This window comes from Cuculus canorus, chromosome 8 (genome assembly GCF_017976375.1).
Source record: "Cuculus canorus isolate bCucCan1 chromosome 8, bCucCan1.pri, whole genome shotgun sequence".
NCBI lineage: Eukaryota > Metazoa > Chordata > Aves > Cuculiformes > Cuculidae > Cuculus > Cuculus canorus.
The window spans coordinates 10,424,963-10,437,932 of NC_071408.1; the positions used below are offsets into that span (position 1 = coordinate 10,424,963).

At 38.0% G+C, this 12,970-nt stretch overlaps 1 protein-coding gene across 11 annotated transcripts in view; it reads right to left on the reverse strand.

Moving 5' to 3' along the window:
* Nucleotides 1–12,614, reverse strand: part of PTPRC (protein tyrosine phosphatase receptor type C) — a 65,623-nt gene extending 53,009 nt beyond the window's left edge. For all 11 annotated transcript variants that reach the window (XM_054072775.1, XM_054072771.1, XM_054072770.1 and 8 more), the window contains exons 1-2: nucleotides 12,502–12,614; nucleotides 12,299–12,416 (exon numbers count right to left, since the gene is read on the reverse strand). In XM_054072775.1, coding sequence (XP_053928750.1) covers nucleotides 12,299–12,365 — 67 coding nt within the window. In that variant the 5' untranslated portion in view covers nucleotides 12,366–12,416; nucleotides 12,502–12,614. The remainder of the gene's footprint in view (nucleotides 1–12,298; nucleotides 12,417–12,501) is intronic.
* Between the last annotated feature and the right edge of the window lie 356 nt (nucleotides 12,615–12,970).

Here is a 12,970-nt window from a genome sequence, read left to right on the forward strand (position 1 = left end):
CAAAACCTGCTTATACTTGCTTTCCAACAGGTTCTTACCTGAATTTTACCAATCTGATTTGCAGAACTGGTGACATTTCAAAACTGCAAATTAACTGAAGTAAGGTAAGACCTTTCTGAATAAACAGACTGATTTTCTGTTTGGATCATTTTGTCACCGCAAATATGAGAATCTGTATGTGTGCAGCAGTTGGTTACTGAAGATCAGTACCATCAACCAAAAAAAGGCTAAGGAGAAACTAATATTTCTAGCTGCAGAAAGTTTTGAATGGTAATTCCATAAATACAGCCTGAGCTATACATTGAGCGACACACATACAATGATACACAAAATATGTCTTCATTCTCTACACAGAGAATCCTGTAGTAGAAAAATGAATATATTGAGTAGAAAACAGGAAAGGACAACTCTCCACAAGGAGCCAGTAGAGTTAGGATTAGCCTTAGGGTTAGGCTTTGGCTTAGGGTCAGGCTTTAGGTTAGGTTTAGAATTGTCTCTCTTGAGAGTTGACCTAGACCTATAGAAACTGTCATAAGATATAGAGATAAGACAACTTCTGAAAACTGGGTATTTAGCTTCGCTACCTTTATGTCCCTCTCCACATGTGATTTCTTCGTTTTTAAAAACATGGTCCACTCTCAAAAAATATCAGAAACTCTATGAAAAGGCACAATGCTTCTCTCCCTGTGCTTTGTCAGCAGGACTGGGATGTGTCTATCTCCTTGTTCAGATCTGCACCTTGGGGCTAAGGGAGTACTGATAGCGTTAGGACACTTTCATATTCTATGTAGGGCAGTGCTAGAAGACTTTCATCATGATTTTTGCAGATATTTGATGACAGCATGGGCATGGTGAAACGCAGAAACTTCAGCTGCTATTTCTGGCCTTGCAGCATGACGTAGAGATTTTCTATCAGTTTTTCATGTCTTTCCCTCTCTTCTGCCTTTCAGTTCTGTTCCCAACTGCCCTCTCTATTCCAGCATCCGATCTCTTTTCCTATACCAGTTTCACCATCTTCCCTCTGGTGCTTTAAGGTAGCAATAGCTGTGCTCTCACGTTCTGACTCCCTATCCCACGACAATGATCTCTTCTCATTTGGCTTCATACCTGATCAGAACACCTTTCTGAATGTTAATTCTTATAACTACAGAGAATTTCACCAAAAAGATGCCAATTGCATCCACTAATATTGTAAAGATCTGACTTTAGCCATAAATTAGATTTATCACTCTTTCACTCTCATGATGAGGGCCTGAGGGAACTGGGATTGTTTAACCTGGAGAAGAGAAGGCCGAGGAGACACCTTATCGCTCTCTACAACTACCAGAAAGGAGGTTGTACTGAGGTGGATCTCCATCTCTTCTAAAAAGCAACAAGTGATAGGATCAGAAAAATGAGCTCAGGTTGTGCCTGGGAAGGTTTAGGCTAGATATTAGAAAAAATATTTCACAAAAATTGTTGTCAGCACTGAAAGAGGCTGCCTGGGGAAGTGACTGAGTCACCAGCCCTGGAGGTATTTAAAAGATACATAAACACGGTGCTTAGGGACATGGTTTAGTGGTGAACTTGGCGGTGTTAGATAATGGTTAGACTTAAACGTCTTTATGACTATGATCTTAATGATCTTAAATGTCTTTTCCAAATTAAACAACTCTGTCATCAATCACTGCAGTACTTTTCAAATACAACTGTAAAGATTTTAAGTGATTTTTTAAAAGGATGTAGTATTACATACCTGTTTCCTGCTATCTGTGGTTGCTCATTGCCACAAGGACAAGCTGACATAACAGAGAGAGCTCAGATTTTACAAAAAGACAATATTATTAAACAGTTACTAAACAATGCATCAATTTCATTCAGGACCCTATTTACAGCTTTATCTTATGACCAACTACTGTAATAGCAGATAGAGCCATTCCAGTCCATTAGTATTTCACAACAAACTCTCTTCACTCAAATTTGCAGCCATCTAGAACCCAGAATTCCTTCTGACTCTGGACTCAATCACAGCAAATCAATCACAATCGATAGCACAAAAAGCCCTCCTCTATAGAGTTCAATAAATATTTCAAAAATTATTCCATGCTGTAATATGGGTCCAGGTCACACCTGAATTAATTGTGGGCAATTCCCAAATCTTGTGTCTGCAGAGTTCACCGTCTGATATTCAGGAAACATGATGTCATCCTCTGCAACCCTGAAGTTAAGTTCTGTATTTCTTTCTCCTTGTGTTTTTTCAAAAGAAGAGAGTTCAGGGTATTTTTTTTTCAGTCTAAATTAAACTTTTAGATCAGGTATAGGTCAAAATTAATTTTTGTTGTTGTTACTATTTATAAGTACTTAGACAAGAGTAAGTTGAATGTAACATAAAAAATTTCTGAATTGAACATGGTCTCTCTCTTTCATATAGAGATGTTGTTCACATTAGTTCATCTCCTGCAGATAGAGTATCTGCTACAATAATTAAGAATCAGAAAGGTGATATTATATGCTTTTCTATACACGAGACTGAATGTGTGTATTTGTAACACAACCTCTGTGCATTGTTGTTTGTTTACTATATTTCACTCACTGACAAGAGAATGCAATATGTTAATGAAAGGATTAAAGAGCTGGACAAAATAATCATTGCAAAGAAGTAGAGTGCCTTTGTATGTGACCTGGTTTTTTAGTGTTTCTATACAGCAAGAGAAGAGATTTGAAACACCATAAGTTTTCACCTGCAGCAGTTTTATAATTAAGGATTATCTTCCAAACTATATGCATCAGTCATTGTCACATAAAGAAGTTATAAGAGCACAATGTGAGACTTTCAGTACCTAGACCCATGTAGGAGAGTTTATCTTTGATCCAGGGAATAAATTTATTCGGTTGTGGTCTGCTTTGAGTAAAATGTTTTATGCCCCTTTCTCAGAAAAGGAAGTAAATAGCACAGGGAATTATTACAGCTCTTTGGCCAGACACATACACTATTATTACTTTTCCCCTTATCTGTCTTTCCTCTTCTCTCTAAACTATTCCTTAAGAATTGTCCAGAAGTATCTGTGCTGTCCAGAATCAGATCATAAATCATTTGAGAACAAGATCATATTTCATTCTACATTTGCCCAGCGCTTGCCCAGCGTTTGGCCCAACAAGGATATTTGAATGATGTGGCCATTACACCTGCTGTACGCATAGGTCAGACAGTCACACACATACACAGGAGTAGCTCCTTCCTGACTTTCCAAGTGCTCAGTGGTCACAACTTCAGAAGAAGTTTCAGAAAAGATTAATTGGCAGCTGCACACTCCAGTTTTTCACATCCTCTCAGTGACCAACACAAGAAGATCTTTTGAAAATCTGCTTATTTTCTTCTATGAAAAAAACACTTCCCAAGTATTTTTGAGTTTACACTCAAAACTGGGCACATCTTCTCCAAACAGCTTCCTCAGGGTGGCTAACAGGAAAGCAGAACTTTGAGTCTGGAGACCCCCCATTATACTTAAAAAAAAAAAAAAAAATTTACTTATTTTCCTGCTTCAATATAAAGCCAAAGAAAATTCAACAATATATAGTAAAAAAAAAAGAAAACAAACTGACAAAGATTAAATAAATTCTGTGAGACACTTGAAAGCTTTTTCAGATGTTCCACTGACGTCACCACTGAGATGAGACTTAGGTGAGAAGCAATTCAGTTGCGAAGAGAAACAGAGTGCCAACTGCAGAGAGAGCAGCCAAAAATAACTTCTCTGACATGTTAGCGTTATTAAAATGCCTTCATTGCTCAGTGAAGAGCATTTTTTAGAATCTGTGGTTTGCAAGCAATCCTTCCCTTGCCATTTAAGACACACTGCTGCAATGACAACACACTTGTTGACATGTCTGGAGCAGAATCACTTCCACATTGTAAATTGCTCTCTTCCCAACATTAACACAAAAACTTAAACAAGCTACTGCACCAAACACTTGTGTCTTTATTCATAGAGGCGCAACACTGCATCTTAGCTGGCCCTTAAGCCTGGCATTAATCACAGCAGGAAGACAAATGCAGCTGTCGCTTTTATGTTAGCTTTTGGAATGATCTGATCCTCAAATGCTGGAATTTTTGTCGGACATTTTCTCCTGAAGCCATCTATGATTTCTAATGAACTTGATACATCCTGTATTGATTCAAAAGGCATTTGTACATGAATTTTCATTAAAAGTAGGCATCTATAAATACTATTTTACTATATATTAAAACTTATCTTCTCTATCACTTCTAGATCCTCATGGCCAAACTGGCCAATCTTCAGAAAAGTATAAAGTGCTAAACTCAGGAGGCCAAACATTATTGTATTTTATGAAAGTGTCACCTCTGAGTATTATAAAACCTCTAAGTATTACAAAACCTTGATGCATTAATATCAAATATAAATAACTATAGATCTCACATTCATTTCCTTAACTGTCTCCCTCTTATTAAGCAACTTTCCACAGTAAACCTTCTGATCTGTGTGTGTAAACTGACACTGCGTTATGCTGTTGTTATTCTTCCTAACTTTTTCAGAAAGTGAGAGCGAGTGTACTGGGCAACTCTCAGAAACATTTATTTCTAAATCGTTTGATTAGCAGACTAGGACAGCAAAATCAGAATTGTTACAAAGTTGTAGTAATGCATGTTTCTTACTGCTGTTTCATATCTCTTCCTCAAACCTCAACCGCATTTCACACTAAAGACTAACACAGTAGACTGCAGATGTGTGCAGGATGTAGAAAAGTCTTTCAGTTCTGTTAAGGCAGCACAGTTGAGCACAGAAGCATTACTCAAACTGCAAATAACACCAAGTATTTTTGTGTAGCTGCTGGACAGTCTCAAGTATCATAAATGTTATACTTAAACACACACAGGTACATGGCACAGGCATGCACATTCCCGCACGTTATTTGGGGGTAGGGGAACTTGTATCTTGCTTACAAGAGATGTAGGGCTACAATCTGTCACTGACATCAAGGACCAAGTGAAAAAAGCTACACAATTTTAAAAATATACGTTTTATTATCATTTAAATTCTTCCAAGAAAGAGTGATATGAATAAAGAAATCCTCTAGTTACTCTATCCAAAACTCATTAAAACCAAAAGATTTCTCTAAGGTGTATAGGTGTGTGATTCTGCATTCATTTTAAATATCTGAGGCTTATCTCAAGAAGATCAACTAAACTGCTGCAGTAGAAACACTGGTCATCTTTCCTTCAATTATGTGAGCATGACTTTAAATCATTTGCTTTTAGAGTCAGCTTTGCCTGCATTTCTCTGGTACAGTTTGTTTATATTTATAAATGATAACACCAAGACTCCTAAAGCACTCCAATTTACTGGATGGGCTCACTACTGTATTTACCTCTAAGTGTGCAGGATGCTTTATAACATGAAGACTTTTGCAGCTATGGTCCATTTAGCCCACCTTTTCATCTCATCCACAGACAGGGGAAGTAAAGAACTATTCTGTTCTTGTATCTCACAAGGACTCATTGACCAACTTGAGTTATTCCACCCCACATTGTTTAAAATAGAGACTACAGCTGATGTTTAGAGAACTGTATATTTGCTGAAGTTAAGCACAGTATGGGTTGTTCTTACTCAGCACAGAAGTATCTACTCCCCATTAACAACACCTGTGCTTTAGGACTCAGAATAAGGTAGAAATTTATGCACGAGTCATTTGTTTCATACTTTTCATTTTCTTTACTCAGGTGTACTGATCAAAATATTCAAATGCACAATCAGATTCTTCAGATTAATTTGTGATAGTTTGCAGGCTGCAAGAAACAAACATCCTTCAGAAGATTTAAGGAATTATGACTCTACATTTTGCAAGAAGGTAAGCATTACTACCTTCAACTTAACTGATGATGAGACTGAGATCTGGAGAAATGAAAATGATTTAACACTTCACACCATGAATTTCTGAGACAGCCTAGACTGTACCTGACTTCTATCTCTTAGATCTTATTCTAGAAGCTTGACTATGCCTTGCCATTTATCTTACCTTTTTTTCCATCTACATATATCGTAATTCACAAGCATCCAGAAACAGTTCAGGATCTAATTCTATCTTAAACAATCTATTCACAGCTTCTGCAACATATATGATTACCTGGAAAGTCTTCGCTAGTAATGTATGTTTATATCATCTCAGCTGAGTCTCTGTATTGTACTACATTTCCTTGTGTGTAAAATCTTTTCGCTCATATAGGATGTACCTGCTTCATTTAATGAACTGTTATTTCCTTATATATCATACAGAAATCTTCATTGTATGGCTTCATTTTTCTGCTAGACAGGTAGTTTGATTATTTCTCTTTTTGTCAGGAAAAGAATGTATTTCAAAAGGCAATTAAAAATATTGCTCCGTAGAGTCCACATTTTTGCAACAAGAAAAAAGTCATTCATGCACAACAAAAGAGACCTCTAGAGCTCTGTGCAGAGTGGTAGGTTTGTAAATGAAGAACAGAGAGATTGTAAAAGAAGTCTTTGAAACTAGAGAATAGAAACCTAAGCAAGCAGGCTAGCCGAGGAGGCGCTGACACAGAGGGAATAACTGGAAGAACAGTACTGCAAAGTAGTGCTGTAAAAGAAAAGAAAAGAAAAGAAAAGAAAAGAAAAGAAAAGAAAAGGAGTGGATCTTGTTAGCTATACAACACTATGGGTAACATAAGCTGGCACTAAAGTGCTCACAGTTAGTTTCTAAAATCCTGGCACTGAAGGCCCCAAACTGCTTTACTTGAAAGGGAAAGAAGCCTGGAAATAGATAAAATGCTGTAACAGTTACAGAAACACGAGTGAACAAAAACTGTTTGCAAGTGTATGGATAGCCTGGAAATACACCAGGACACACAGTACAACAGTCTGAGAGAGAGTAAAGTGGCAGGGAATAAACCAGTTTTCATAACTGCATCTGTAATTTTAATCTTGATATTTACAGGAGGAAGTCAGGATTTTGGCACTTTAAAACTTTTTACCATTTTTTGCACAGAAGTACCTCAGGGCCTAAACTGAGCTTTGAACAGAGTAAACTCGTCTGTCCATTGTTCCCCCCTGCCCTTAAGATAGTTCAGATTTTCTGTGCTTCATAAGTTGTTTCTTGCCTGAAAGAAGAAAATGATGGATTTCTAGTTATGTATGATTAAAGGTGAGTAACTGTGAACAATGAAATCTCTGCACCACGCAGGAAAGGGAGCTCAGGGACCGTTGCTGTCTGCAGGCAGGGTTGGCAGTCACGGCCCCAGCAGCCAGCCCAGAGAGCGTGTCGGTCCCAAGCAGGGCACAGACATCCAGTCCAGCCCTAAGCTGTTACATTCCTGTAATGCGTATGTTCCTTCTGGGTTTGAAAGGGGCTCCCCCACAACTGCAGAGCACTGAACTCTTGTTAGCAAGTCTTGCCCAGCACCTAACACCTTCCTGTAGTGCCTCATGTTCCTCTGCTGTCTTGGAAGCCATCTCCGCAACAACCTCTGCACTGCACTCCACTGTGGTCCTCACGCCTGGGGCTGGCAGCACAGGAGAAGCAGCCACTCAAACGAACAGGAATGACAAATGCTCAGGGCAAGTCTGTGCTGCAACACACAGGGTAATGCAGAAACACTCAAGCTAACTGTAAACGAGGTAGTTGAGTGAGTATGAACAGAAGTCAAGCCGTGACAGCAGAGTTCATCGTGGGCTAATTTGCTCTGCCTTCCTGGTGGGCTAGATGTATGCTTATGAATATTAACTCTTAAAACTAGATCAAGAATGTAAACAGAGTACCGAACATTTTCATGGCCCGCTGTTCTCCTTTCTTTGCTCCCAGCATGGTACAGTACATACCACAATGTAGGGAAAGAAAAGCGGATAATTTTCATGCACTATATATAATGCATTCACAATTTCAGTGTGGAGATTGCCTACTCGTTTAATGCATACACATGCTCCCAGGGAGGTAGACAGTTCTGCAGAAAGGTCACAGAAGTCAGAAAAACAGAGCTTGATTCCTGATACTAAAAACATTTTGAAAAGTCACTTCCATCCTGTTTCTCCCCACACTTCTGCCCTGTCTCATTCTATGTGCAATACTTCTAATCCACTCACTGTTGATTTGTTCTTCAGAACTTAAATACGTAAATGTAAGTTCACCAAATTAAAACTAAGACTAAAGGAAGCGGTTCCAACATGCCATGCCACCAAGAGCCGGATTCTCTTTAGAACTGGTCTCTGCATGGCAGCTTTGCAACTTTAGGTCTATCCTGGTAAAACATTCTCACAGTATGTCAATATACTGATGTGAGTGAATACAGAATGACTAGGAAATGTCTTTCCCATACTACATAACAAAGACTCATTATTCCAGAATCAACCTCTTGCCCTTCTGCAGCTATAATCAGTACACCACATCTACAACCCAGCCATCTACTCCTTACATTTGCATGGGTCTAGGTGAATGGGTAAAGAAAATTGCATGTTTGGTCCAAATCAGTAGCTAATTGTAGTCCAGAATCCATATAGCTATGCTAGTGTGCTGCTGTGCTCTGATTAATGTGTTCTACTGGTGGCTTAGGTACAACACCACAATAAAACTGAACAGCTTTCAGTTTAGGATTGGTTTATCTCTGACCAGCGCAGGAAGAGAACAGGACTGCCTGCACTCTGTCTCAGTTGATTCTGAATAAATATTGGAACTGTGCAAGATGTGAAAAGCGGGCAATTTGTTACAAATGATTAAGAGGTCTCTGAGTGCAGGACTCTACAGTATTTCAGAAAATCTTAAGTGCACAGTATAAAAAAAAAAGTAGAATCATATATTTTTTTAGGTTGGAGAAGGCCTTTAAGATCCTCAAGTCCAAACATAAACCTAACACCGCCAAGTTCACTACTAAGCACAACTTCTACATGTCTTTTAAATACCTCCAAGGATGGTGACTTAAACACTTCTCTGGGCAGCCTGTTCCAATGTTTGACAACCCCTTCAGTAAAGTAATTTTCCCTAGTCTAAATCTCTCCTGGCACAACCTGAGGCCATTTCCTCTTGTCCTATCAGTATGGTACAGTCCTAAACAGAACCTGCAGAGTGGCATCCATAAGAGGAAAAACATCAGAGTGGGTGCACTAAAGCCTTCACTTTCTTCTACCTTAATACCTATCCTCCAGCAAGCATAATTGCCCTTATCCTTTATCCTACACATAAAATGAACCAATATTTCTAAGTTCCACTACTAAAATGTAGCTCTGCCAGGCTCTTTCCAAAGGAACGGAGCAGTTTGTGGAAAAGCTTTTCATAGAAAGTCAAAGCCCTAGGATGAGCAATGCTGACGCAGATGTCCACATGAATAAAACCTAACACTTCCAGATGGAAACCTCCACAGCTGTTGGGCACGGAGACTGCATGGCCCCACATTTCATGTGACTGCTGAAGCTTCATACTTTTAACTTGGAAAATTAAAAAGTCACACCTAAAACTACCACACAATTATTTAATTTCCTGAAATAAAGGAAGTGGCTCAGAAGTGGGTGAAGGCTTTTGAAAGCTGTCAGATAGCTAACACTTTTCTGAAGGGTGGGGGAGGAACCTGAATTAATGATCTAATGGAAAAAATAATGCTTATCCTGCAAGCATTTCTTTCTTTTCTTTTTTTTTTTTTTTTTCCCTAAATGGAAGCAAAGGGGATTTTCTGCTTTTTATTTGCTTTGGGCTCGGTTTTGGGTTTTTTTTTGGAGAGGGGGTGTTTTTTTGCATAAACAGGCATTGATGCATTGTATCAGGTATGTCAGAATCACAGAACAGTTAGGGTTGGAAGGGACCTCTGAATAGCATCCGGTCCAAACCCCCTTCTAAAGCAGGTTCACCTAAAGCAGGCTGCATAGCAGTGTGTCTGGATCGGGTTTGAATGTCTCCAGAAAAGGAGATTCCACAACCTCTCTTGGAAGCCTGTTCCAGTGCTCTGCCATCATCAAGTCAGCTTAGATATTAGAAGGTTAGATATTAGAAGATATTGATGTTATCAATCTTACACTAGAAATTTTAAGAAGCCCACATCTGGTAACAAAGATTTCAGTAAATCTAGATATTCCATGTAGGTAGAGATAAAAGACTAACCAATAGTGTGCAAAACACTGATTATTTAATGGTTGTTTAAGCAGTGCAAATGTTTACAAGTACAGATCAAACTCCAGGTTTGGTGTTTATTAGTACCATATGTTGGTAGGTATGCGAACATCCACAAATCACATTACTCATCCACCTCTTACCAAGATACATGTCTTTTTTGGGAGGGGATTAACATACTGAAAAAGCCTTTGTGCAGACTCTAGCTATTCCTAACAACTTTTTGTTGTTGTTTTAATGTAGTTTGATGCTCTTAAAAGTGGCTTGGTGATTACAGAAAAATAAAGATGTTTTATAGAATATCTGTGCTTGTGGTGGAAGTCAGAAAACCTTAAAATTTCTCCTGCTGGGTCTTCAAAATCACCAGGTGTAATAGCGCTTTGGAAAATAATAATGATAGTAATAACAAAAAAAAATCTCAAAGCCCACCCAATACTAACAAGTGCCTGAAAATTGTTCTTACCATAAAATCAAAACGTGCATGACCTTTTCCAAATGTTGTGCCTCCATTAAAAAATGCCTCCCTGGAATACGACCCAGTCACTCATAGCTATGTGGCAGATAGAGCTACATAGTAGAGGTATAACGGTTCTGCCACCCTGAGAGGAGAATCAGTCTCTGTCAAACTCCTTGCTAAAAACAAGTACTGTGAGGTTGAATAACAGATACTACAGTAAAAGACTGTTAATTGCCTTTAGTGTACTAGAGAGTAGTTAAAACTTATAATTTTCTTGAGGCTCTTCTGTTTAGTGGAAGTATGTAGAGAGGAACTGGCTCGAGCTAGACTACTGTGTGCTGACAGAGAAAATAACTATTACTTGAAATAAGATACTGCTACCCCTCTTTCCGACTTCCAGCCCCCTCTGTTAGCTAACACATTGACTGACTGTGGGGGTGACTGAGAGACCAGACAGCAACGTGCCCTTTCTAGAGAAAAGGGAACGGTGGGAAGCCTCAGAAAGGCTTATGAAACAGAAAGTAGGACAGTAGATTGAAAAAAGAAAAAGATGGGAAAAGCAAGAGATTTTGTTCTTTTCAGCACTGACTTGTTTTCTTATAATACCCAATAGCTATCCATCAGATTTATTAGATGCTGCCTCTCTTCACAGACTTCGAAGGACAAGAGAAATAATGGTCAGGCTTAAATGGTCTTCTTAGCTGGTTATCAGTTAAAGGCAGCTCATTTACTTGCTTACATCAGTATAAAACTGGAGTTACAATAGTGACATGATGAAAGAAGCATGTATAAATTCAATGTATGTGGAAAGTGGTTTCAGCTCTGCATATAATTTCTGCCATTTCAGAATATATGTTTCAGTTTTTAGCATGACTATTACTTCAGAGAAAAGTTTTCGTGTCTGACATCAACTATCCCAAATTATGTTAACTAGCTAAACTAGTGTGAGGTACATATACATAGAATGTTGCATGTTCTTTTCAAGAATATATTTTGTTAAATATAGATTCGGTTTTGTTTTTTCTAAAGAATTACCTCAAAATTAAATGCTTTTCTCATGACTCACATTATCTGTCACATCTAGCATGTTTTGAAAGATCAGCCTCTTGGGTTTTATCTTCCACTTACAAAAGCAAAAAAAGTCAAGCAACAAATCCACCTACTTAGGGTAATTGGACAAGACTAAAATTTCAAAGGCTACTTCAGCCGCATTTTTAATAGATTAAATTAATAAATTGTATTCTACAACATAAATTTAAAATAAGAAATTTCCCAACTGTGAGGATTAACTGACTATGTTTACTAGCCCCACTGCAGTACAAACTCAAAATTTGAGGAAATGTAAGCAGATTCTAAGATCAGGGAGTGGCTAAAATGGATGGAAAGATTTTTTTCTTGAAGGACTTAAAAACAGAAAACAAAGTACTACATCGTGAATTGAAGCCAAACATAAAGATTGTATTGAACAGCTTCACGTAAGAGATCTAAATGTATTCTTTCTCAAATACAATAACAGATTCTTTTTTTTTAATGGTTCCTGTTATTCTCATGTATGACCATGAGGAAGACATTTCAGCCTTGTACATTATGTGTCAATCTTCCTGATCTAGGTTCTGACACCATTGCATACAATTGTATTCTAGTTTCTGAACAAAGATCACTTCGCAAAACATTTCATTTACTTCTACAGAGGACATTAAGGGATCAAAATGAGAGAAAGAAATATCAGTTTCTACCTACCTTTGGCAAAAGCATCCTGTCTCAGAAATGCAACACCAAATGCTAAGAGTTTAAGCCACAAAAACATGGTTATTTCAGGAAATCAGGCGTATCCTTATGAAATAGCATGTGTCTCTCTCTGGAAAGCAAAATAAGTGTTATCTGTCTGCAAAAGAATTTCTCAACAAAACTTGAACTAAAAAGGAGAATAACTAGGCGCATACATTGCACTGCTTGCTTATCTGTAAAGGAGTTGCTTCCTCTGTTACCCCAAACTAACCACTTGCAAACTCACTATGCAGTTCAGTGATGTCAGAGACTATTACTTCTTCAAAAAAGCTCTTTCAGTTTCCAGGAAGTCAACAGGGTTTTTCTTAAGTTGCTGCAGTAATGCTCAGCTTCCTAAATTCAAATAAAATAGATTATTTTCTGCCATTTCTTTCTACTGAGAAGACTTAACTTTTCAAAGGATTAGATTTAACAGTCATTCTTTCTCTTGATATTCACTTTTCTATTGCATACATTCACTAAGTCCCGTCCATGTTATGGATCCTTCTTAAGATTTCCATTGAGAGAAAAAGAAACCCAAACCATCAGTCAAAAAACCCCTTATACTGGCAACAAGACCCTTCAAAAAAAGATGCATCCTCAGGTGACATGAGTGCTAGTTAAATGAAAACCCTTTTTAAAGAT